We start from the raw sequence: 27,895 nt of genomic DNA on the forward strand, positions 1-27,895 counted from the left end.
CAGAGAGGTGGTCACACCACAGCTTAAGGGCCTGGAGACAGAGAGGGAATGGGTGACCACCAGGCAGCCCAAGAGAAGTAGGCAGGTAGTGCAGCAGTCCCCTGGGGTCCCACTCACAAATCGGTTTTTCGTTTTGGAAGCTGATGAGGGCGCTGGTTCCTCAGTGGGGTGCAGTCAGAGCCAAGTTTGTGGCACCATGAGTGGCTCAGCTGTACAGGAAGGGAGGAAGAAGAAAGGAAGAGCAATAGTGATGGGGGATTCATTGGTTAGAGGACCAGACAGGCGTTTCTGTGGCCATAAACATGACTCCAGGATGGTATATCGTCTCCCTGGTCAAGGACGTCATAGAGCGGTTGCAGGACATTCTTGCGGGGGCGGGTGAACAGCCAGAGGTCGTGGCCCACATTGGGACCAATGACAAAGGTAAGAAGGGGGATGAGGTCCTGCAATCAGAATTTAGGGAGCTGGGTGGTAAATTAGCAAGCAAGACCTCTGATGAAGTAATCTCCAGATTACTCCCAGTGCTATGTGCCAGTGAGAACAGAAATAAGAGGATAAGACAGATGAATGTGTGGCTGGAGAGATGGTGCAGGAGGGAGGGCTTTAGATTCCTGGGACACTGGGACTGGCTCTGGGGGAGATGGCACCTGTACAAGTTGGACAGGTTGCACCTGAACAGAGCTGGGACTGAGGTGCTTGCAGGGAGTTTTGCTGGTGCTGTTGGGAGGGCTTTAAACTAACTCTGCAGGGGTGTGGGAACCAAGAAAAAATATTAGAGAGGAATACCACGGTGCTCAAAATATTGGGAGGGACAGAAAGCACTAGTATAGAGAATAGTAAGTTAATAGGTGAAGTCAGGGTAAGGGAGAAAGTAACAAAATCTAAATCAGGGTTACTGTGCATGTATGTGAATGCACTGAGTATAGTAAATAAGATTGGGGAGTTACAGGCGCAGATTGCCATGTGGAATTATGTTGTTGTGGCGATAACAGGGACCTGGCTGAAGGAAGGACTGAACTGGGTGTTAAATATTCCCGGATACAAGGTGTTTAGGAAAGATAGGAAAGGAGGAGGGGTGGTGGTGGTATTGGTTAAGGAGAGCATTGCAGTGCTGGAGAAAGAGGATGTCCCAGAGGGTTCACAGACTGAATCAATTTGGCTGGAGCTAAGGAACAAAAAGGGTGCAATTACATTGCTCGGTGTAGTCTATAGACCGTCAAACAGTGAGAAGGACGTAGAGGAACAAATCTGCAGGGAAATTACAGAGAGATGCAGCATTATAGAGTAGTTATAATGGGGGACTTTAATTACCCGGATGTAGACTGGGACAGTGGTAGTGTAAAGGGTGGAGAGGGGCAAAAGTCGCTAGATTGTGATCAGAATTTTCTACAGCAGTATGTGTCCAATCCAACAAGAAATGATGCACTGTTAGACCTGGTTCTTGGAAATGAGGTGGGACAAGTAGATCAAGTGTCGGTGGGGGAACATTTAGGAGACAGTGATCATTGTATTGTATGTTTTAGGATGATGATAGAAAAGGACGATAGGTAATCCAGAGTAAAAATAATTGACTAGACAAGAGCCGACTTCAATGGGGCAAGAACGGAACTGGGCCAGATAGACTGGAATGAAAGATTGGCAGGAAAAGCTGTAGCTGAATAATGGGCTATCTTCAAAAAAGAATTGGTTTGGGCACAGTCAAGGTATATTCCATCGAAAGGGAAAGGTAGGACTAACAAATCCAGAGCTCCCTGGATGGAAAAGGAGATTGAAATTATGGATTATGAGAAAAGACTGACACCAACATAAAGGGGAATCCCAAAGTCTTCTATAGGCATGTGATTGGTAGAAGGACGGTAAAAGGAGGAGTAGGGCTGATTAGGGACCTAAAAGGGAATTTACACATGGATGAAGGGACAATGCCTGAGGTATTAAATGAATTCTTTGCATCCGTCTTTACCAAGGAGGTAGATGGTACCCGGGTCATGGTGACAGATGAGGAAACTCTGTCACTAGAAGGGTTCAGAGTTGATAAGCAGGAAGTGTTGAATAGACTGTGGGTGCTTAAACAAGGCACTGGGACCGGATGAGAAGCATCCAAGGATATTGAAGGAAGTGAGAGTAGAAATTGCAGGGTCACTGGCCATAATCTTTCAGTCTTCCCTAGACTCAGGGGAGGTACCAGAGGACTGGAGAATTGTAAATGTTACACCCTTGTTCAAAAAAGGTTGTAAGGAGAAGACCAGCAATTACAGACCAGTCAGTTTAACTTCAGGTGGGCAAGATTCTAGAAACAATTATTCGGGATAGAATTAGCAGTCACATGGATTGATAAGGAAGAGCCAGCCTGGATTTCATTGAAGGTGGCAGGACAGGTAGAGAGAGCAGTTAATAAAACATATAGCATCCTGGGCTTTATTAATAGGGGCATAGAGTACAAGAGCGGGGAGGTTATGCTGAATTTATATTAGACCTCAGTTGGAATATTGTGTACAGTTCTGGGGACCACACTATAGGAAGGATGTGAACACATTGGAGAGAGTACAGAAGAGGTTTACAAGAATGGTTCCAGGGATGAGAAACTTCAGCTATGAGGATAGATTGGAGAGGTTGGGACTGTTCTCCTTGGGGAGGAGAAGGCTGAGAGGAGATTTGATAGAGATGTTCAAAATCATGAGGGGGCTGGACAGAGTAGATCGGGAGAAGCTGTTCCCACTTGTAAAAGGATCAAGAACAAGAGGGCACAGATTTAAAGTGATTTGCAAAAGAAGCAAATGTGATGTGAGAATAAAGTTTTCACAGTGACTGGTTCGGGTCTGGAATACACGGCCTGGAAGTATGGTGGAGGCAGGTTCAATCGAGGCATTCAGGAGGGTATTAGATGATTATTTGAATAGAAACAATGTGCAGAGGTGCAGGGAAAGGGCAGAGCAATGGCACCAGGTCATACGGCTCATTTGGAGAGCTGGTGCAGGCACAATGGGCTGAATGGCCTCCTGTGCTGTTAAAATTCCTTGATTCAGTGATTGCGCGGTGCAAGTTTTACTTGCCATTCGTTAGCCCCAGCTTGAATGTTGTCCGGGTGTTGCTGCATATTACACATATATAATTTACAATATATTTCACATATAATCACACAGGAAACAGAACCAGACAGGTAAACGGTGGTACAGTATTTGAGTTGTTCAATGTAATAACTCTGATAGGTCAGAGACCCCCACGCCTCTCTCCCCACCCCTCCCCCTGTGCTCTCCTGGAATAACGAGTGTGTAATGAGAAAGCACTCGCCGCTCTTTCTAATGTAGACTTTCTCTGATGGCAATCCTTCCCCACCAGCCACCACCTCAAGGGTCTGAACATTAGTCTGTATGGCTGGCTGTACTTGCAGCTTCAGCTACAGGAGAGAGAGGGGAAACCAGGGCCGACACCACCCATTTCTCACGAGAGATGAGAATGTGTTGCTGCTTCTCCAATCGTTCCGTTTGCCTGTTTCCAATTCAAATTCTCTCCCCAGTAAGCGCTTCTATGAGATGTTTGTTTTTATTGATTGGGTCAATCAGTGCGCAAAGCAAAGAAAGATCCCACCCACCTATCAGAGCTGTTGCTCGTCTCCACCAGCTAACGGGAACACCCCCCAACATTGCTAATAGTCATGTCCTGTGGATTATGGGAGGACTCAACTCTGTCTGAGCTCCGTCGATGCACTTGACCTGACAGTGTGACTCCGATTGTATTTTCTAATTTACTATGTATTCAGGCACACTGGGAATGATGAAGGCTGCCGGGAGCAGGTATAACAACCAGTGTTACAGGCACCGCCACCCCTCCACCCTGTTTCCTCACTGCCAGTGTTAAAGACACAGTCCCCCCCATTTCCTCACTGCCAGTGTTAAAGACACAGTCCCCCCCATTTCCTCACTGCCAGTGTTAAAGACACAGTCCCCCCCATTTCCTCACTGCCAGTGTTAAAGACACAGTTCCCCCCCCCAATTCCTCACTGCCAGTGTTAAAGACACAGTCCCTCCAATTCCTCACTGCCAGTGTTAAAGACACAGTCCCCCCCATTTCCTCACTGCCAGTGTTAAAGTTACAATCCCCCCCCCAAATTCCTCACTGCCAGTGTTAAAGACACAGTCCCTTCATTTCCTCACTGCCAGTGTTAAAGACACAGTCCCCCCCATTTCCTCACTGCCAGTGTTAAAGACACAGTCCCCCCCATTTCCTCACTGCCAGTGTTAAAGACACAGTCCCCCCCATTTCCTCACTGCCAGTGTTAAAGACACAGTCCCCCCCCATTTCCTCACTGCCAGTGTTAAAGACACAGTCCCTTCATTTCCTCACTGCCAGTGTTAAAGACACAGTCCCTTCATTTCCTCACTGCCAGTGTTAAAGACACAGTCCCTTCATTTCCTCACTGCCAGTGTTAAAGACACAGTCGCCCCAATTCCTCACTTCCAGTGTTAAAGACATAGTTCCCCCCAATTCCTCACTGCCAGTGTTAAAGACACAGTCCCTTCATTTCCTCACTGCCAGTGTTAAAGACACAGTCCCCCCCCAATTCCTCACTGCCGGTGTTAAAGACACAGTCCCCCCCAATTCCTCACTGCCAGTGTTAAAGACACAGTCCCTTCATTTCCTCACTGCCAGTGTTAAAGACACAGTCCCCCCAATTCCTCACTGCCAGTGTTAAAGACACAGTCCCCCCCCCCCCCCAATTCCTCACTGCCAGTGTTAAAGAGACAGTCCCTTCATTTCCTCACTGCCAGTGTTAAAGACACAGTCCCCCCCATTTCCTCACTGCCAGTGTTAAAGACACAGTCCCCCCCAATTCCTCACTGCCAGTGTTAAAGACACAGTCCCTTCATTTCCTCACTGCCAGTGTTAAAGACACAGTCCCTCCAATTCCTCACTGCCGGTGTTAAAGACACAGTCCCCCCATTTCCTCACTGCCGGTGTTAAAGACACAGTCCCCCCATTTCCTCCACCACCCATCACCCTGATACCGAGAGAGAGTGTGTCCAGGGCAGTAGAGAGTGTGTCCAGGGCAGTAGAGAGTGTGTCCAGGGCAGTAGAGAGTGTGTCCAGGGCAGTAGAGAGTGTGTCCAGGGCAGTAGAGAGTGTGTCCAGGGCAGTAGAGAGTGTGTCCAGGGCAGTAGAGAGTGTGTCCAGGGCAGTAGAGAGTGTGTCTAGGGGAGAGAGAGAGGGGTCCAGGGCAGTAGAGAGTGTGTCCAGGGCAGTAGAGAGTGTGTCTAGGGGAGAGAGAGAGGGGCCCAGGGCAGTAGAGAGTGTGTCCAGGGCAGTAGAGAGTGTGTCCAGGGCAGTAGAGAGTGTGTCCAGGGCAGTAGCGAGTGTGTCCAGGGCAGTAGAGAGTGTGTCCAGGGCAGTAGAGAGTGTGTCCAGGGCAGTAGAGAGTGTGTCCAGGGCAGTAGAGAGTGTGTCCAGGGCAGTAGAGAGTGTGTCCAGGGCAGTAGAGAGTGTGTCCAGGGCAGTAGAGTGTGTGTCCAGGGCAGTAGAGTGTGTGTCCAGGGCAGTAGAGAGTGTGTCCAGGGCAGTAGAGAGTGTGTCCAGGGCAGTAGAGAGTGTGTCCAGGGCAGTAGAGAGTGTGTCCAGGGCAGTAGAGAGTGTGTCCAGGGCAGTAGAGAGTGTGTCCAGGGCAGTAGAGAGTGTGTCCAGGGCAGTAGAGAGTGTGTCCAGGGCAGTAGAGAGTGTGTCCAGGGCAGTAGTGTGTCCAGGGCAGTAGAGAGTGTGTCCAGGGCAGTAGAGAGTGTGTCCAGGGCAGTAGAGAGTGTGTCCAGGGCAGAGAGAGAGGGGTCCAGGGCAGTAGAGAGTGTGTCCAGGGCAGTAGAGAGTGTGTCCAGGGCAGTAGAGAGTGTGTCCAGGGCAGTAGAGAGTGTGTCCAGGGCAGTAGAGAGTGTGTCCAGGGCAGTAGAGAGTGTGTCCAGGGCAGTAGAGAGTGTGTCCAGGGCAGTAGAGAGTGTGTCCAGGGCAGTAGAGAGTGTGTCCAGGGCAGTAGAGAGTGTGTCCAGGGCAGTAGAGAGTGTGTCCAGGGCAGTAGAGAGTGTGTCCAGGGGAGAGAGAGAGTGTGTCCAGGGCAGTAGAGAGTGTGTCCAGGGCAGTAGAGAGTGTGTCCAGGGCAGTAGAGAGTGTGTCTAGGGGAGAGAGAGAGGGGCCCAGGGCAGTAGAGAGTGTGTCCAGGGCAGTAGAGAGTGTGTCCAGGGCAGTAGAGAGTGTGTCCAGGGCAGTAGAGAGTGTGTCCAGGGCAGTAGAGAGTGTGTCCAGGGCAGTAGAGAGTGTGTCCAGGGCAGTAGAGTGTGTGTCCAGGGCAGTAGAGTGTGTGTCCAGGGCAGTAGAGAGTGTGTCCAGGGCAGTAGAGAGTGTGTCCAGGGCAGTAGAGAGTGTGTCCAGGGCAGTAGAGAGTGTGTCCAGGGCAGTAGAGAGTGTGTCCAGGGCAGTAGAGAGTGTGTCCAGGGCAGTAGAGAGTGTGTCCAGGGCAGTAGAGAGTGTGTCCAGGGCAGTAGAGAGTGTGTCCAGGGCAGTAGAGAGTGTGTCCAGGGCAGTAGAGAGTGTGTCCAGGGCAGTAGAGAGTGTGTCCAGGGCATTAGAGAGTGTGTCCAGGGCAGTAGAGAGTGTGTCCAGGGCAGTAGAGAGTGTGTCCAGGGCAGTAGAGAGTGTGTCCAGGGCAGTAGAGAGTGTGTCCAGGGCAGTAAAGAGTGTGTCCAGGGCAGTAGAGAGTGTGTCCAGGGCAGTAGAGAGTGTGTCCAGGGCAGTAGAGAGTGTGTCCAGGGCAGTAGAGAGTGTGTCCAGGGCAGTAGAGAGTGTGTCCAGGGCAGTAGAGAGTGTGTCCAGGGCAGTAGAGAGTTTGTCCAGGGGAGAGAGTGTGTCCAGGGCAGTAGAGAGTGTGTCCAGGGGAGACAGTGTGTCCAGGGCAGTAGAGAGTGTGTCCAGGGCAGTAGAGAGTGTGTCCAGGGCAGTAGAGAGTTTGTCCAGGGCAGTAGAGAGTGTGTCCAGGGCAGTAGAGAGTGTGTCCAGGGCAGTAGAGAGTGTGTCCAGGGCAGTAGAGAGTGTGTCCAGGGCAGTAGAGTGTGTGTCCAGGGCAGTAGAGTGTGTGTCCAGGGCAGTAGAGTGTGTGTCCAGGGCAGTAGAGTGTGTGTCCAGGGCAGTAGAATGTGTGTCCAGGGCAGTAGAGTGTGTGTCCAGGGCAGAGAGAGAGGGGTCCAGGGCAGTAGAGAGTGTGTCCAGGGCAGTAGAGAGTGTGTCCAGGGCAGTAGAGAGTGTGTCCAGGGCAGTAGAGAGTGTGTCCAGGGCAGTAGAGAGTGTGTCCAGGGGACAGAGAGAGGGGTCCAGGGCAGTAGAGAGTGTGTCCAGGGCAGTAGAGAGTGTGTCCAGGGCAGTAGAGAGTGTGTCCAGGGGACAGAGAGAGTGTGTCCAGGGCAGTAGAGAGTGTGTCCAGGGCAGTAGAGTGTGTGTCCTGGGCAGTAGAGTGTGTGTCCAGGGCAGTAGAGAGTGTGTCCAGGGCAGTAGAGAGTGTGTCCAGGGCAGTAGAGTGTGTGTCCAGGGCAGTAGAGTGTGTGTCCAGGGCAGTAGAGTGTGTGTCTAGGGGAGAGAGAGAGGGGTCCAGGGCAGTAGAGAGTGTGTCCAGGGCAGTAGAGAGTGTGTCCAGGGCAGTAGAGAGTGTGTCCAGGGCAGTAGAGAGTGTGTCCAGGAGACAGAGAGAGGGGTCCAGGGCAGTAGAGAGTGTGTCCAGGGCAGTAGAGAGTGTGTCCAGGGCAGTAGAGAGTGTGTCCAGGGCAGTAGAGAGTGTGTCCAGGGGACAGAGAGAGGGGTCCAGGGCAGTAGAGAGTGTGTCCAGGGCAGTAGAGAGTGTGTCCAGGGCAGTAGAGAGTGTGTCCAGGGCAGTAGAGAGTGTGTCCAGGGCAGTAGAGAGTGTGTCCAGGGCAGTAGAGAGTGTGTCCAGGGCAGTAGAGAGTGTGTCCAGGGCAGTAGAGTGTGTGTCCAGGGCAGTAGAGTGTGTGTCCAGGGCAGTAGAGAGTGTGTCCAGGGCAGTAGAGTGTGTGTCCAGGGCAGTAGAGAGTGTGTCCAGGGCAGTAGAGAGTGTGTCCAGGGCAGTAGAGAGTGTGTCCAGGGCAGCAGAGAGTGTGTCCAGGGCAGCAGAGAGTGTGTCCAGGGCAGCAGAGAGTGTGTCCAGGGCAGCAGAGAGTGTGTCCAGGGCAGCAGAGAGTGTGTCCAGGGCAGCAGAGAGTGTGTCCAGGGCAGCAGAGAGAGGGGTCCAGGGCAGTAGAGAGTGTGTCCAGGGCAGTAGAGAGTGTGTCCAGGGCAGTAGAGAGTGTGTCCAGGGCAGTAGAGAGTGTGTCCAGGGCCCTGTGACAAGAGGCAGAGTTCAGCAGCTCACCACACAAACCATTGCTTCCTCTCACTCTTTCCCCACCCAGACCCCCTGAGTCGGGGGCAACTGGACCTGGACTAAAGAGTGGGTCAGACGGCAAGTTTTAGCAGCAGTTTCTGATGATAACAGGTGCCAGGAACACACATACCCCCTGCCCCCTGCCCTCCCCTCCCCTCCCCCAGTCAGACATCTTAAACATAATTGATGGGCTTTCTCCGCCATTTCAGAGTCACCCACATTGCTGTGGGTCTGGAGTCACATGTAGGCCAGACCAGGTAAGGACAGCAGATTTCCTTCCCTGAAGGATATTAGTGACCCCGATGGGTTTTTACAACAATCGATGATGGCTTCATGGTCACCGTTACTGAGAGTGGTTTTCAGTCCAGGTTTATTGTGTTTAAGTTACCCGGTCGTTGTGTTGGGATTGAAACCTGTTTTTCAGATCATTATTCTGGGGCTCTGGATTACTGTCCAGTAATTTAACCAGTCAGTTGCCCACAGCGAGAATAAATATCGAACCGTCAAACGGGGCTGCTGGAACCATTTGTCGTGGCTGTCACATTTTCCCAAGTAGCATTGTTTCCCAGAGGTCTCTGATTTTCCGGAGGTTTCTGTGTGTGAGGTGATCTCGGGGAAGTGGAGTGGTAGGGGAGGGGGGGAATGGAGAATACATTGTTTGGTGTTTAACTGTATCTCTCCCCTCACACTGCAGGATGGGAGCGGGACTCTGAGACGCAGTGGATCCCTCGGTAAGATCAAGGATGTCCTGAAACGCAGCAGCGAGATGCTGGTCAAGAAACTACAAGGAAATGGACCACCTGAGCCAAAAAATCCCAGGTAGGGCCTCCAGAGAGCAGGAACTTCAATTAGCTGAGGGGTTTCATCTCAGTCAGATAATAAAGGGGTCTCCACCTCAATGAGAGAGGTGAGAAGGACCTCGCGACACTGGGGGTGTAACAGCTACTCCCAGAGACAGAGCGTCTCTCCCAGCCCCGGAGCTGGACCATGACTCCCTGACTCAGAGATTCACTAGATTCTGGAAAGGTTCCATCAGATGGGAAAGTAGCAAATATAACCCCTCTATTCAAGAAGGGAAGGAGGGAGAAAACAGGGAACTATAGGCCAGTTAGCTTGATGTCTGTCATGGGGAATTTATTAGAACCGATCATTAAGGAGGTTATAGTTGGGCATGTAGAAGAGCTCAAGCTAGTCGGGAAGAGTCAACATGGTTTTGTGAAAGGGGATTCATGTTTAACCAATTTATTGCAGTTTTTTGAAGGAGTAGCATGTGCGGTGGATAAAGGGGAGCCTGTAGATGTGCTGTACTTGGATTTCCAGAGGCCATTTGATAAGGTGCCACATCAAAGGTTATTAGGGAAAATAAAAGCACATGGTGTAGGGGGTAACATATTAACATAGATAGAAGATTAGCTGGCAGGAAGCAGAGAATATGCATAAATGGGTCTTTGTCTGATTTGCAGGATGTGACGAGTGGAGTCCCACAGGGGTCTGTGCTGGGGCCTCAGCTTTTTACAATTTACATCAATGACTTAGATGAGGGGAGTGAAGACATGGTGGCTAAATTTGCAGATGACACTAAGATCGGTAGGAAAGTATGTTGTGAAGAGGACATGAGGAGGTTGCAGATGGATATAGATAGGCTGTGAGTGGGTGAAGATCTGGCAAATGGAGTTTAATGTGGGAAGATATTCACTTTGGCAGAAGGAACAAAAAAGCAGAGTATTACTTAAACGGAGAACGGCAGCATAATTCTGAGGTGCAGAGGGATCTGGGTGTTCTAGTACAGGACAATAAGTTAGTATGCAGGTACAGCAAGTAATTAAGAAGGTTAATGGAATGCTTTCCTTTATTATGAGAGGGATTGAACATAAAAGTAAGGATGTTATGCTTCAATTATACAGGGCATTGGTGAGACCACATCTGGAATAGTGTGTGTAGTTTTGGTCTCCTTATTTAAAGAAAGATGTAAATGCATAGAAGGTGGTTCAAAGGAGGTTTACTAGACTGATACCTGGAATGAGTGGGCTGTCTTATGAGGAAAGGTTCTGAGACTGAGCCTCTCTCACTCTCTCTCAGACTGAATATCTCTCCCTCTCTCTCAGAGACTGAGCGTCTCTCTCTCTCTCAGACTGAGTATCTCTCCCTCTCTCTCAGAGACTGAGCCTCTCTCTCTCTCTCTCTCTCTCTCAGAAACTGAGCGTCTCTCTCTCTCAGACTGAGCCTCTCTCTCTCTCTGAGACTGAGCCTCTCTCTCTCTCTCTCTCAGAGACTGAGCCTCTCTCTCTCTCTCTCAGAAACTCAGCCTCTCTCTCTCTCTCTCAGAAACTGAGCCTCTCTCTCTCTCTCTCAGAGACTGAGCCTCTCTCTCTCTCTCAGAGACTGAGCCTCTCTCTCTCTCTCAGAGACTGAGCCTCTCTCTCCCTGAGGGTGAATGTTAGCATTTGAGGTGGAGCTTTACACTCTCAAGGGGACGTTTACTCTGATAATATGAATGCTAGTCTTTGAGTGTTACTCTTTCTCTCTCAGGGTGAATGTTACTCGGAGTGTGTATTTCTTTTTGAGGACCTGCATTGTTGTCTTTCTCTTTCAGCATGAAAAGGGCATCCTCCCTGAATTACCTCAATCGGACCAGCGATGAATCGTTCCAGGTGAGGGCAATCGAACACACTAACCTGAGCAGGCCTGAACGTAACTCAGCCAGACACAGTAACCTGCACAGGCCTGAACGCAAGTCAGCCGGACACACTGACCTGCACAGGACTGAATGTGAGTCAGCCGGACACACTGACCTGCACAGGACTGAACGCAAATCAGTCAGACACACTGACCTGCACAGGACTGAACACTAGTCTGTCAGACACACTGACCTGCACAGGACTGAACGTGAATCAGTCAGACACACTGACCTGCACAGGACTGAACGTGAATCAGTCAGACACACTGACCTGCACAGGACTGAATGTGAATCAGTCAGACACACTGACCTGCACAGGACTGAACGCAAATCAGTCGGACACACTGACCTGCACAGGACTGAACGCAAATCAGTCAGACACACTGACCTGCACTGGACTGAATGTGAATCAGTCAGACACACTGACCTGCACAGGACTGAACGCTAGTCAGTCAGACACACTGACCTGCACAGGACTGAACGTGAATCAGTCAGACACACTGACCTGCACAGGACTGAACGCTAGTCAGTCAGACACACTGACCTGCACTGGACTGAACGCAAATCAGTCAGACACACTGACCTGCACGGGACTGAATGTGAATCAGTCGGACACACTGACCTGCACTGGACTGAATGTGAATCAGTCGGACACACTGACCTGCACAGGACTGAACACTAGTCTGTCAGACACACTGACCTGCACAGGACTGAATGTGAATCAGTCGAACACACTGACCTGCACAGGACTGAACGCAAATCAGTCAGACACACTGACCTGCACAGGACTGAACACTAACTAGTCCGCCAAACACACTGACCTGCACAGGACTGAATGTGAATCAGTCAGACACACTGACCTGCACAGGACTGAACGTGAGTCAGTGGGACACACTGACCTGCACAGGACTGAACGCTAGTCTGTCAGACACACTGACCTGCACAGAACTGAACACGAGTCAGCCAGGTGCATACTCTTACTCTGCTTTACTCATGCACGTTTTTGTGCACTCAGTAAGATCAGTGCACATTCACACCCTCTCTCGCACTCAGACACACACACACACACAGTCATGCACAGTCTCCCAGTCTCACTCTGTCACCCGCTCATGCACACCATCACCACCTTCACTCATGCACGCACCCTAGTGTACACTCTCACTCTATCCCTCCTGTGTGCACACGTTTGTTCACTATCTCACCCTGCACTCGTGCAAACACACATGCACATTCTCAAACTCACAACACCCACCCCCTCACGCAACCTCTCACCCTCTCTCATTCGCATGCGCACACACACTCATTCACTTTTACCCTCATTCATGTACACACACCATCTGACACCGATACTTGTGCACACATGCACACTCTTGTCCTCTCTCACCCTCCCACTCACCCTCTCTCACACTCACCCTCTCTTACACTCACCCTCTCTCACACTCACGCCCTCTCCCTCCCTCACGCCCTCTCCCTCCTTCATGCCCTCTCCCTCAATCTCTCCCTTTCCTCCCTCATGCCCTCTACCTCAATCTCTCTCTTTCCCTCTCTCGCTCCTTCTCTCTCACTCCCTCTCCCTCACTCCCACCCTCTTTCTCACTCACACCCTCTCACTCCCTCACTCACACCCCCTCCCTCGTCCGAGCCCCCTCCCCCTTCCCCTCCCCCTTCCTGGCATGCGCCCCCCCCCCCCCCTCTCTTGCATCCTCTGTTCCTCACCCCGATGTTGTCATGGTTCCTGAGTGGAGATCACTAAACTTGTGTTTGGCCTGGTTTTGTTCTAGGGGTCTCGGAGTAGCTTGGTGGAGTCCAGGGGTTTGAGCGCCAGTAACGTGGACCTATCGCATCATTCGTCTCTCCTGGAGCAGAACTAGAGGGATTGAGGAGTGCCTGATCCTGACAGCCAGGGGCTTGGAGTCAGGCACTTACTGCAGCCTTCTCTTCCCAATAATCATCAAATTTTACCCTGTACAGTTCATGTAAATACTCCAGAGCAGTGTCTGTCAGGATGTGCAGATATCTCATCTCGTGTACAGTCCACATGCCCTGCCCTGGCTCCTTGCCACCTGCTGCTTCTCCAGTCAAACACAGTTTCACTCGCGTTCACATCTCAGCCAGTGTGTTTCTGTTACCAGAGGTGAACTGACAGTGCTCAGCAGTAGCTTCAGCTGCCTGTACACCAGCTCCCTCTGCCTGTACTGTCAACAGCCTGTACCCCCAGCTCCCTCAGCCTGTACCCCCAGCTCCCTCTGCCTGTACTGCCAACAGCTTGAACCCCCAGCTCCCTCTGCCTGTACTGCCAACAGCCTGTACCCCCAGCTCCCTCAGCCTGTACCCCCAGCTCCCTCTGCCTGTACTGCCAACAGCCTGTACCCCCAGCTCCCTCAGCCTGTACCCCCAGCTCCCTCTGCCTGTACTGCCAACAGCCTGTACCCAGCTCCCTCCACCTGTACTGCCAACAGCCTGTACCCAGCTCCCTCCACCTGTACTGCCAACAGGCTGTACCCCAGCTTCCTCCACCTGTACTGCCAACAGCCTGTACCCAGCTCCCTCTACCTGTACTGCCAACAGCCTGTACCCAGCTCCCTCCACCTGTACTGCCAACAGCCTGTACCCAGCTCCCTCCACCTGTACTGCCAACAGGCTGTACCCCAGCTCCCTCCACCTGTACTGCCAACAGGCTGTACCCAGCTCCCTCCACCTGTACTGCCAACAGCCTGTACCCAGCTCCCTCTACCTGTACTGCCAACAGGCTGTACCCCAGCTTCCTCTGCCCGTACTGTCAGCCGTCAGTCCCCAACCCCTGCCCCAGCTCCCTGTGCCTGTACTGTCATTAGTCTCTACTGCCCCTCATCCCTGTTCCCTAACCTTGTCCTATCCACCCGTCTGTTCCCCACCTCCCTGCACCACCCCAGCTCCCTCTGCCCAGTGGGCCATTCTGTTTCAAATTCCCCTGTCATGTTGTGGGAGTCGGTTTCAAATTCCCCTGACAGTGAGGGAGTCGGTTTCGAATTCCCCTGACAGTGAGGGAGACGGTTTCGGATTCCCCTGACAGTGAAGGAGTCAGTTTCAAATTCCCCTGACAGTGAGGGAGTCGGGAGTCGGTTTCGAATTCCCCTGACAGTGGGGGAGTCAGTTTCGAATTCCCCTGACAGTGAGGGAGTCGGGAGTCGGTTTCGAATTCCCCTGACAGTGGGGGAGTCAGTTTCAAATTCCCCTGACAGTGAGGGAGTCGGGAGTCGGTTTCGAATTCCCCTGACAGTGGGGGAGTCAGTTTCAAATTCCCCTGACAGTGAGGGAGTCGGGAGTCGGTTTCGAATTCCCCTGACAGTGGGGGAGTCAGTTTCGAATTCCCCTGACAGTGAGGGAGTCGGGAGTCGGTTTCGAATTCCCCTGACAGTGAAGGAGTCAGTTTCAAATTCCACTGACAGTGAGGGAGTCGGGAGTCGGTTTCGAATTCCCCTGACAGTGGGGGAGTCAGTTTCAAATTCCCCTGACAGTGAGGGAGTCGGGAGTCGGTTTCGAATTCCCCTGACAGTGGGGGAGTCAGTTTCGAATTCCCCTGACAGTGAGGGAGTCGGTTTCGAATTCCCCTGACAGTGAAGGAGTCGGTTTCGAATTCCCCTGACAGTGAGGGAGTCGGTTTCGAATTCCCCTGACAGTGAGGGAGTCGGTTTCGAATTCCCCTGACAGTGAGGGAGTCGGTTTCGAATTCCCCTGACAGTGAGGGAGTCGGTTTCGAATTCCCCTGACAGTGAGGGAGTCGGTTTCGAATTCCCCTGACAGTGAGGGAGTCGGTTTCGAATTCCCCTGACAGTGAGGGAGTCGGTTTCGAATTCCCCTGACAGTGAGGGAGTCGGTTTCGAATTCCCCTGACAGTGAGGGAGTCGGTTTCGAATTCCCCTGACAGTGAGGGAGTCGGTTTCGAATTCCCCTGACAGTGAGGGAGTCGGTTTCGAATTCCCCTGACAGTGAGGGAGTCGGTTTCGAATTCCCCTGACAGTGAGGGAGTCGGTTTCGAATTCCCCTGACAGTGAAGGAGTCAGTTTCAAATTCCCCTGACAGTGAGGGAGTCGGGAGTCGGTTTCGAATTCCCCTGACAGTGGGGGAGTCAGTTTCGAATTCCCCTGACAGTGAGGGAGTCGGGAGTCGGTTTCGAATTCCCCTGACAGTGAGGGAGTCGGGAGTCGGTTTCGAATTCCCCTGACAGTGAAGGAGTCAGTTTCAAATTCCACTGACAGTGAGGGAGTCGGGAGTCGGTTTCGAATTCCCCTGACAGTGGGGGAGTCAGTTTCGAATTCCCCTGACAGTGAGGGAGTCGGGAGTCGGTTTCGAATTCCCCTGACAGTGAAGGAGTCAGTTTCAAATTCCACTGACAGTGAGGGAGTCGGGAGTCGGTTTCGAATTCCCCTGACAGTGGGGGAGTCAGTTTCAAATTCCCCTGACAGTGAGGGAGTCGGGAGTCGGTTTCGAATTCCCCTGACAGTGGGGGAGTCAGTTTCGAATTCCCCTGACAGTGAGGGAGTCGGTTTCGAATTCCCCTGACAGTGAGGGAGTCGGTTTCGAATTCCCCTGACAGTGAGGGAGTCGGGAGTCGGTTTCGAATTCCCCTGACAGTGAGGGAGTCGGTTTCGAATTCCCCTGACAGTGAGGGAGTCGGTTTCGAATTCCCCTGACAGTGAGGGAGTCGGTTTCGAATTCCCCTGACAGTGAGGGAGTCGGTTTCGAATTCCCCTGACAGTGAGGGAGTCGGTTTCGAATTCCCCTGACAGTGAGGGAGTCGGTTTCGAATTCCCCTGACAGTGAGGGAGTCGGTTTCGAATTCCCCTGACAGTGAGGGAGTCGGTTTCGAATTCCCCTGACAGTGAGGGAGTCGGTTTCGAATTCCCCTGACAGTGAGGGAGTCGGTTTCGAATTCCCCTGACAGTGAGGGAGTCGGTTTCGAATTCCCCTGGCTGCAGTGGGATATTCAAAATTCCCAAGGATGAAACCACCCTACCTGGAACTTTTCATCAAAGGCTTACCCCAGGGCCTGAGGCCATTTGGCCTGTTGTGTCTGTGGTAGCTCTCTGCAGTTAATCCCACTTCCCCCTGCTCTTTGCCCATCAAACTGCAACTTCTTTCTTCGTGTATTTATATCCAATTCTCCTTCCGGAAGTCCCTGTCGAACCTGCGGTCACCTCCCTTTCAGGCAGCGCCTTCCAGATCCCAGCTAAAACCTTTTCGTTTCTTTGATGAATATCCTTAAACCAACCTCCCCGCTGCGAGGAGGTTAGACCAGGTGTGTCCTGCCTGGTCTGTTGCAGAGTAAGATTCCAGCTGGGAGTAAGAACCCTCAGTACCCCCCCCACCACCCCCCTGAGCCTTTCTCAATCCGTAACATGGCTGGTCATGTCCTGGAATCTACACTTTGTGTTGTTCCTGTTAACTTCGCTGTGCGCTCACGGTCGCTGCCAATCACTAAACTCATTCTCAGCTGGTACACGCGTGATCTGGGTGGAGGGTGCGGGTTGGACTCAGTCGATGATCACCCTTGGGAATCCTCAGGACATGTATTTTGCGTAGATCTGCTGTGAAAACACTAATTCTATACTGTGCTGGACTGACACATGTTGAACACTATCCGGTACGCTGACACGTTACCCTGTAAGGTGTACAAATCTTCACACTCCCAGTCCAGCTCCCAAATGTAGGGTTAATTGGAACAGAGTTTCTCTTGGTTTAGATTTAAAACTATGTGAATGAATTTGATTTAAATATCTTTATGGATCTCTCCCTCTCTTTCTGTTGATTTTAATATACTTGAATCCCCCTCTGCGAGGCGCTGGGTCTAGATTGCTTTGACTTAACAACGCCTGCTCGACACCCCCCGATTGAATTTCCAATGTGTTTTACTTGAATAAAATTTGAATTTGAAAAGGAAATTGTGATTGAATTTCAATCTTGTGTCAGTCAGTTTACAAATATGGAGATCAAAAACAAGGTCAAATCATACTGCTCATCACACAAATAAGACCATAAGGACAGCATCAATTCGAGACCACCACCTTCTCAAGGGGAACTAACGATGGGCAATAAATACTGGCCCAGCCAGAGAAACCCACACACTGTACCCCGTCCAACACCCCCCACCCTCCCACACACACACACACTGTACCCCGTCCAACACCCCCCACCCTCCCACACACACACTATACCCCGTCCAACACCCCCCACCCTCCCCCACACACACTGTACCCCATCCAACACTCCCCACCCTCCCACACACACACTGTACCCCATCCAACACTCCCCACCCTCCCACACACACACTGTACCCCGTCCAACACCCCCCACCCTCCCCCACACACACTGTACCCCATCCAACACCCCCCACCCTCCCCCACACACACTGTACCCCATCCAACACTCCCCACCCTCCCACACACACACTGTACCCCGTCCAACACCCCCCACCCTCCCACACACACACACACACTGTACCCCGTCCAACACCCCCCACCCTCCCACACACACACACACTGTACCCCGTCCAACACCCCCCACCCTCCCACACACACACACACACTGTACCCCGTCCAACACCCCCCACCCTCCCACACACACACTATACCCCGTCCAACACCCCCCACCCTCCCCCACACACACTGTACCCCATCCAACACTCCCCACCCTCCCACACACACACTGTACCCCATCCAACACACCCCACCCTCCACAACACACACACACTGTACCCCATCCAACACTCCCCACCCTCCCACACACACACACTGTACCCCATCCAACACTCCCCACCCTCCCACACACACACTGTACCCCATCCAACACTCCCCACCCTCCCCCACACACACTGTACCCCATCCAACACTCCCCACCCTCCCACACACACACTGTACCCCATCCAACTCCCCCCACCCTCCCACACACACTGTACCCCATCCAACACTCCCCACCCTCCCCCACACACACTGTACCCCATCCAACACTCCCCACCCTCCCACACACACACTGTACCCCATCCAACTCCCCCCACCCTCCCACACACACACTGTACCCCATCCAACACCCCCCACCCTCCCCCACACACACTGTACCCCGTCCAACACTCCCCACCCTCCCACACACACACTGTACCCCATCCAACACCCCCCACCCTCCCACACACACACACTGTACCCCATCCAACACTCCCCACCCTCCCACACACACTGTACCCCATCCAACACTCCCCACCCTCCCGCACACACACACTGTACCCCATCCAACACTCCCCACCCTCCCCCACACACACTGTACCCCATCCAACACCCCCCACCCTCCCCCACACACACTGTACCCCATCCAACACTCCCCACACTCCCCCACACACACTGTACCCCATCCAACACCCCCCACCCTCCCACACACACACACTGTACCCCATCCAACACTCCCCACCCTCCCACACACACACTGTACCCCATCCAACACCCCCCACCCACCCCCACACACACTGTACCCCATCCAACACCCCCCACCCTCCCCCACACACACACTGTACCCCATCCAACAATCCCCACCCTCCCCCACACACACTGTACCCCGTCCAACACCCCCCACCCTCCCACACACACACACTGTACCCCATCCAACACTCCCCACCCTCCCACACACACACTGTACCCCATCCAACACCCCCCACCCTCCCCCGCACACACTGTACCCCATCCAACACTCCCCACCCTCCCACACACACACTGTACCCCATCCAACACCCCCCACCCACCCCCACACACACTGTACCCCATCCAACACCCCCCACCCTCCCCCACACACACACTGTACCCCATCCAACAATCCCCACCCTCCCCCACACACACTGTACCCCGTCCAACACCCCCCACCCTCCCACACACACACACTGTACCCCATCCAACACCCCCCACCCTCCCACACACACACACTGTACCCCATCCAACACCCCCCACCCTCCCACACACACACTGTACCCCATCCAACACTCCCCACCCTCCCCCACACACACTGTACCCCATCCAACACACCCCACCCTCCCCCACACACACTGTACCCCATCCAACACTCCCCACCCTCCCCCACACACACACTGTACCCCATCCAACACCCCCCACCCTCCCCCACACACACTGTACCCCATCCAACAATCCCCACCCTCCCCCACACACACACTACCCCGTCCAACACCCCCCACCCTCCCACACACACACTGTACCCCATCCAACACCCCCCACCCTCCCCCACACTCACACTGTACCCCGTCCAACACCCCCCACCCTCCCACACACACACTGTACCCCATCCAACACTCCCCACCCTCCCACACACACACTGTACCCCATCCAACACCCCCCACCCTCCCACACACACACACTGTACCCCATCCAACACTCCCCACCCTCCCCCACACACACTGTACCCCATCCAACACTCCCCACCCTCCCCCACACACACTGTACCCCATCCAACAATCCCCACCCTCCCCCGCACACACTGTACCCCATCCAACAATCCCCACCCTCCCACACACACACTGTACCCCACCCAACACTCCCCACCCTCCCACGCACACACTGTACCGCATCCAACACTCCCCACCCTCCCACACACACACTGTACCCTGTCCAACACTCCCCACCCTCCCCACACACACACTGTACCCCATCCAACACCCCCCACCCTCCCCCACACACACTGTACCCCATCCAACACCCCCCACCCTCCCACACACACACTGTACCCCATCCAACACCCCCCACCCTCCCCCACACACACTGTACCCCATCCAACACTCCCCACCCTCCCCCACACACACACTGTACCCCATCCAACACTCCCCACCCTCCCACACACACACTGTACCCCATCCAACACACCCCACACTCCCCCACACACACTGTACCCCGTCCAACTCCCCCCACCCTCCCACACACACACTGTACCCCGTCCAACACCCCCCACCCTCCCACACACACACTGTACCCCATCCAACACTCCCCACCCTCCCCCACACACACTGTACCCCATCCAACACTCCCCACCCTCCCCCACACACACTGTACCCCATCCAACACCCCCCACCCTCCCACACACACACACTGTTCCCCATCCAACACTCCCCACCCTCCCACACACATACTGTACCCCATCCAACACCCCCCACCCTCCCACACACATACTGTAACCCATCCAACACTCCCCACCCTCCCACACACACACACTGTACCCCATCCAACACCCCCCACACTCCCCTACACACACTGTACCCCATCCAACACTCCCCACCCTCCCACACACACACTGTACCCCATCCAACACTCCCCACCCTCCCACACACACACTGTACCCCATCCAACACACCCCACCCTCCCCCACACACACTGTACCCCATCCAACACTCCCCAACCTCACACACACACACTGTACCCCATCCAACACTCCCCACCCTCCCCCACACACACACTGTACCCCATCCAACACTCCCCACCCTCCCCGACACACACACTGTACCCCATCCAACACTCCCCACCCTCCCCCACACACACACTGTACCCCATCCAACACTCCCCACCCTCCCACACACACACTGTACCCCATCCAACACCCCCCACCCTCCCACACACACACTGTACCCCATCCAACACTCCCCACACTCCCCTACACACACTGTACCCCATCCAACACTCCCCACCCTCCCACACACACACTGGACCCCATCCAACACTCCCCACACACACTGTACCCCATCCAACACTCCCCTCCCTCCCCCACACACACACTGTACCCCATCCAACACCCCCCACCCTCCCACACACACACTGTACCCCATCCAACACTCCCCACCCTCCCACAAACACACACTGTACCCCATCCAACACTCCCCACCCTCCCCCACACACACTGTACCCCATCCAACACTCCCCACCCTCCCACACACACACACTGTACCCCATCCAACACCCCCCACCCTCCCCCACACACACTGTACCCCATCCAACACTCCCCACCCTCCCACACACACACTGTACCCCATCCAACACCCCCCACCCTCCCCCACACACACTGTACCCCATCCAACACTCCCCACCCTCCCACACACACTGTACCCCATCCTACACTCCCCACCCTCCCCCACACACACTGTACCCCATCCAACACTCCCCACCCTCCCCACACACACACTGTACCCCATCCAACACCCCCCACCCTCCCACACACACACACTGTACCCCATCCAACAGCCCCCACACTCCCCCACACACACTGTACCCCATCCAACACTCCCCACCCTCCCCCACACACACTGTACCCCATCCAACACCCCCCACCCTCCCACACACACACTGTACCCCATCCAACACTCCCCACCCTCCCACACACACACTGTACCCCATCCAACACTCCCCACCCTCCCCCACACTCACTGTACCCCATCCAACACTCCCCAACCTCCCCACACACACTGTACCCCATCCAACACCTCCCACCCTCCCCCACACACACACTGTACCCCATCCAACACCCCCCACCCTCCCCCACACACACTGTACCCCATCCAACACTCCCCACCCTCCCACACACACTGTACCCCATCCAACACTCCCCACACTCCCACACACACACACTGTACCCCATCCAACACTCCCCACCCTCCCCCACACACACTGTACCCCATCCAACACCCCCCACCCTCCCCACACACACAATGTACGCCATCCAACACTCCCCACCCTCCCCCACACACACTGTACCCCATCCAACACTCCCCACCCTCCCACACACACACTGTACCCCATCCAACACTCCCCACCCTCCCCCACACTCACTGTACCCCATCCAACACTCCCCAACCTCCCCCACACACACTGTACCCCATCCAACACCTCCCACCCTCCCCCACACACACACTGTACCCCATCCAACACCCCCCACCCTCCCCCACACACACTGTACCCCATCCAACACTCCCCACCCTCCCACACACACTGTACCCCATCCAACACTCCCCACACTCCCACACACACACACTGTACCCCATCCAACACTCCCCACCCTCCCCCACACACACTGTACCCCATCCAACACCCCCCACCCTCCCCCACACACACAATGTACGCCATCCAACACTCCCCACCCTCCCCCACACACACTGTACCCCATCCAACACCCCCCACCCTCCCCCACACACACTGTACCCCATCCAACACCCCCCACCCTCCCCCACACACACTGTACCCCATCCAACACCCCCCACCCTCCCCACACACACACTGTACCCCATCCAACACTCCCCACCCTCCCGCACACACACACTGTACCCCATCCAACACTCCCCACCCTCCCACACACACACACTGTACCCCATCCAACACCCCCCACCCTCCCCCACACACACACTGTACCCCATCCAACACCCCCCACCCTCCCCCACACACACTGTACCCCATCCAACACTCCCCACACTCCCCCACACACACTGTACCCCATCCAACACTCCCCACCCTCCCACACACACACTGTACCCCATCCAACACTCCCCACCCTCCCACACACACACTGTACCCCATCCAACACTCCCCACCCTCCCCCACACACACTGTACCCCATCCAACACTCCCCACCCTCCCACACACACACACTGTACCCCATCCAACACTCCCCACCCTCCCACACACACACACTGTACCCCATCCAACACCCCCCACCCTCCCACACACACACACTGTACCCCATCCAACACTCCCCACCCTCCCACACACACACTGTACCCCATCCAACACCCCCCACCCTCCCACACACACACACTGTACCCCATCCAACACTCCCCACCCTCCCCCACACACACACTGTACCCCATCCAACACCCCCCACCCTCCCCCACACACACACTGTACCCCATCCAACAATCCCCACCCTCCCCCACACACACTGTACCCCATCCAACACACCCCACCCTCCCCCACACACACACTGTACCCCATCCAGCACTCCCCACCCTCCCACACACACACTGTACCCCATCCAACACTCCCCACCCTCCCACACACACACTGTACCCCATCCTACACCCCCCACCCTCCCCCACACTCACACTGTACCCCGTCCAACACCCCCCACCCTCCCACACACACACTGTACCCCATCCAACACTCCCCACCCTCCCACACACACACTGTACCCCATCCAACACCCCCCACCCTCCCACACACACACACTGTACCCCATCCAACACTCCCCACCCTCCCCCACACACACTGTACCCCATCCAACAATCCCCACCCTCCCCCGCACACACTGTACCCCATCCAACAATCCCCACCCTCCCACGCACACACTGTACCGCATCCAACACTCCCCACCCTCCCACACACACACTGTACCCTGTCCAACACTCCCCACCCTCCCCCACACACACACTGTACCCCATCCAACACCCCCCACCCTCCCCCACACACACTGTACCCCATCCAACACCCCCCACCCTCCCACACACACACTGTACCCCGTCCAACACCCCCCACCCTCCCACACACACACTGTACCCCATCCAACACTCCCCACCCTCCCCCACACACACTGTACCCCATCCAACACTCCCCACCCTCCCCCACACACACTGTACCCCATCCAACACTCCCCACCCTCCCCCACACACACTGTACCCCATCCAACACCCCCCACCCTCCCACACACACACACTGTACCCCATCCAACACTCCCCACCCTCCCACACACATACTGTACCCCATCCAACACCCCCCACCCTCCCACACACACACTGTACCCCATCCAACACTCCCCACCCTCCCACACACACACTGTACCCCATCCAACACCCCCACCCTCCCACACACACACTGTACCCCATCCAACACTCCCCACCCTCCCCACACGCACACTGTACCCCATCCAACACTCCCCACCCTCCCCTACACACACTGTACCCCATCCAACACTCCCCCACACACACACTTTACCCCATCCAACACTCCCCACCCTCCCACACACACACTGTACCCCATCCAACACCCCCCACCCTCCCCCACACACACTGTACCCCATCCAACACTCCCCACCCTCCCACACACACACTGTACCCCATCCAACACTCCCCACCCTCCCCACACACACACTGTACCCCATCCAACACTCCCCACCCTCCCCCACACACACTGTACCCCATCCAACACTCCCCACCCTCCCCACACACACTGTACCCCATCCAACACTCCCCACCCTCCCACACACACACTGTACCCCATCCAACACTCCCCACCCTCCCCCACACACACTGTACCCCATCCAACACTCCCCACCCTCCCCCACACACACTGTACCCCATCCAACACTCCCCACCCTCCCCCACACACACTGTACCCCATCCAACACTCCCCACCCTCCCACACACACACTGTACCCCATCCAACACTCCCCACCCTCCCCCACACACACTGTACCCCATCCAACACTCCCCACCCTCCCCACACACACACTGTACCCCATCCAACACTCCCCACCCTCCCACACACACACTGTACCCCATCCAACACTCCCCACCCTCCCACACACACACTGTACCCCATCCAACACTCCCCACCCTCCCCCACACACACTGTACCCCATCCAACACTCCCCACCCTCCCACACACACACTGTACCCCATCCAACACTCCCCACCCTCCCCCACACACACTGTACCCCATCCAACACTCCCCACCCTCCCACACACACACTGTACCCCATCCAACACTCCCCACCCTCCCCCACACACACTGTACCCCATCCAACACTCCCCACCCTCCCACACACACACTGTACCCCATCCAACACCCCCACCCTCCCCACACACACACTGTACCCCATCCAACACTCCCCACCCTCCCCACACACACACTGTACCCCATCCAACACTCCCCACCCTCCCCCACACACACTGTACCCCATCCAACACTCCCCACCCTCCCACACACACACTGTACCCCATCCAACACTCCCCACCCTCCCCACACACACTGTACCCCATCCAACACTCCCCACCCTCCCCCACACACACTGTACCCCATCCAACACCCCCACCCTCCCCACACACACACTGTACCCCATCCAACACTCCCCACCCTCCCCACACACACACTGTACCCCATCCAACACTCCCCACCCTCCCCACACACACACTGTACCCCATCCAACACCCCCACCCTCCCCACACACACACTGTACCCCATCCAACACTCCCCACCCTCCCCACACACACACTGTACCCCATCCAACACTCCCCACCCTCCCACACACACACTGTACCCCATCCAACACTCCCCACCCTCCCACACACACACTGTACCCCATCCAACACTCCCCACCCTCCCACACACACACTGTACCCCATCCAACACTCCCCACCCTCCCCCACACACACTGTACCCCATCCAACACTCCCCACCCTCCCCCACACACACTGTACCCCATCCAACACTCCCCACCCTCCCACACACACACTGTACCCCATCCAACACTCCCCACCCTCCCCACACACACACTGTACCCCATCCAACACTCCCCACCCTCCCCACACACACACTGTACCCCATCCAACACTCCCCACCCTCCCACACACACACTGTACCCCATCCAACACTCCCCACCCTCCCCACACACACACTGTACCCCATCCAACACTCCCCACCCTCCCCCACACACACTGTACCCCATCCAACACCCCCCACCCTCCCCACACACACACTGTACCCCATCCAACACTCCCCACCCTCCCCACACACACACTGTACCCCATCCAACACTCCCCACCCTCCCCCACACACACTGTACCCCATCCAACACTCCCCACCCTCCCCACACACACACTGTACCCCATCCAACACTCCCCACCCTCCCCACACACACACTGTACCCCATCCAACACTCCCCACCCTCCCCACACACACACTGTACCCCATCCAACACTCCCCACCCTCCCACACACACACTGTACCCCATCCAACACTCCCCACCCTCCCACACACACACTGTACCCCATCCAACACTCCCCACCCTCCCCACACACACACTGTACCCCATCCAACACTCCCCACCCTCCCCACACACACACTGTACCCCATCCAACACTCCCCACCCTCCCCACACACACTGTACCCCATCCAACACTCCCCACCCTCCCCACACACACACTGTACCCCATCCAACACTCCCCACCCTCCCCCACACACACTGTACCCCATCCAACACTCCCCACCCTCCCCCACACACACTGTACCCCATCCAACACCCCCCACCCTCCCCCACACACACTGTACCCCATCCAACACTCCCCACCCTCCCCACACACACACTGTACCCCATCCAACACTCCCCACCCTCCCACACACACACTGTACCCCATCCAACACTCCCCACCCTCCCCACACACACTGTACCCCATCCAACACTCCCCACCCTCCCACACACACACTGTACCCCATCCAACACTCCCCACCCTCCCCCACACACACTGTACCCCATCCAACACTCCCCACCCTCCCCCACACACACTGTACCCCATCCAACACCCCCCACCCTCCCACACACACACTGTACCCCATCCAACACTCCCCACCCTCCCCACACACACTGTACCCCATCCAACACTCCCCACCCTCCCCCACACACACTGTACCCCATCCAACACTCCCCACCCTCCCCCACACACACTGTACCCCATCCAACACTCCCCACCCTCCCACACACACACTGTACCCCATCCAACACCCCCCACCCTCCCCACACACACACTGTACCCCATCCAACACCCCCACCCTCCCCCACACACACACTGTACCCCATCCAACACACCCCACCGTCCCACACACACACACTGTACCCCATCCAACACTCCCCACCCTCCCACACACACACTGTACCCCATCCAACACTCCCCACCCTCCCCCACACACACTGTACCCCATCCAACACCCCCCACCCTCCCCCACACACACTGTACCCCATCCAACGCGCCCCACCCTCCCCCACACACACTGTACCCCATCCAACACTCCCCACCCTCCCACACACACACTGTACCCCATCCAACACTCCCCAACCACCGCCACACACACTGTACCCCATCCAACACTCCCCACCCTCCCACACACACACTGTACCCCATCCAACACTCCCCACCCTCCCCCACACACACTGTACCCCATCCAACCCTCCCCACCCTCCCACACACACACTGTACCCCATCCAACACCCCCCACCCTCCCACACACACACTGTACCCCATCCAACACTCCCCACCCTCCCACACACACACTGTACCCCATCCAACACTCCCCACCCTCCCCACACACACACTGTACCCCATCCAACACTCCCCACCCTCCCACACACACACTGTACCCCATCCAACACCCCCCACCCTCCCACACACACACTGTACCCCATCCAACACTCCCCACCCTCCCACACACACTGTACCCCATCCAACACACCCCACACTCCCCACACACACACTGTACCCCATCCAACACTCCCCACCCTCCCACACACACACTGTACCCCATCCAACACTCCCCACCCTCCCCCACACACACACTGTACCCCATCCAACACTCCCCACCCTCCCACACACACACTGTACCCCATCCAACACTCCCCACCCTCCCACACACACACTGTACCCCATCCAACACTCCCCACCCTCCCCACACACACACTGTACCCCATCCAACACTCCCCACCCTCCCACACACACACTGTACCCCATCCAACACTCCCCACCCTCCCACACACACACTGTACCCCAT

At 55.4% G+C, this 27,895-nt stretch overlaps 1 protein-coding gene across 1 annotated transcript; it reads left to right on the forward strand.

Moving 5' to 3' along the window:
• Positions 1-302: 302 nt before the first annotated feature.
• LOC121278081 (kinesin light chain 4-like) lies at positions 303-16,993 on the forward strand. The gene is made up of 4 exons (XM_041188142.1): positions 303-500; positions 9,096-9,220; positions 10,995-11,170; positions 12,860-16,993. The coding sequence occupies exons 1-4, from the start codon at positions 303-305 to the stop codon at positions 12,871-12,873; spliced, it is 513 nt and encodes a 170-aa protein (XP_041044076.1). The 3' UTR covers positions 12,874-16,993.
• The last annotated feature ends 10,902 nt before the right edge of the window (positions 16,994-27,895 follow it).

This window comes from Carcharodon carcharias, chromosome 5 (genome assembly GCF_017639515.1).
Source record: "Carcharodon carcharias isolate sCarCar2 chromosome 5, sCarCar2.pri, whole genome shotgun sequence".
NCBI classification, from domain to species: Eukaryota; Metazoa; Chordata; class Chondrichthyes; order Lamniformes; family Lamnidae; genus Carcharodon; species Carcharodon carcharias.

Bases quoted from the DNA above. Each gene is read 5' to 3' on its own strand.
- LOC121278081 (XM_041188142.1), top strand. From the start codon at position 303: ATGACTCCAGGATGGTATATCGTCTCCCTGGTCAAGGACGTCATAGAG. The intron at 501-9,095 runs GTAATCTCCAGA...CTCACACTGCAG, and splicing joins CAAGCAAGACCTCTGATGAA to GATGGGAGCGGGACTCTGAG. The intron at 9,221-10,994 runs GTAGGGCCTCCA...TTTCTCTTTCAG, and splicing joins CCTGAGCCAAAAAATCCCAG to CATGAAAAGGGCATCCTCCC.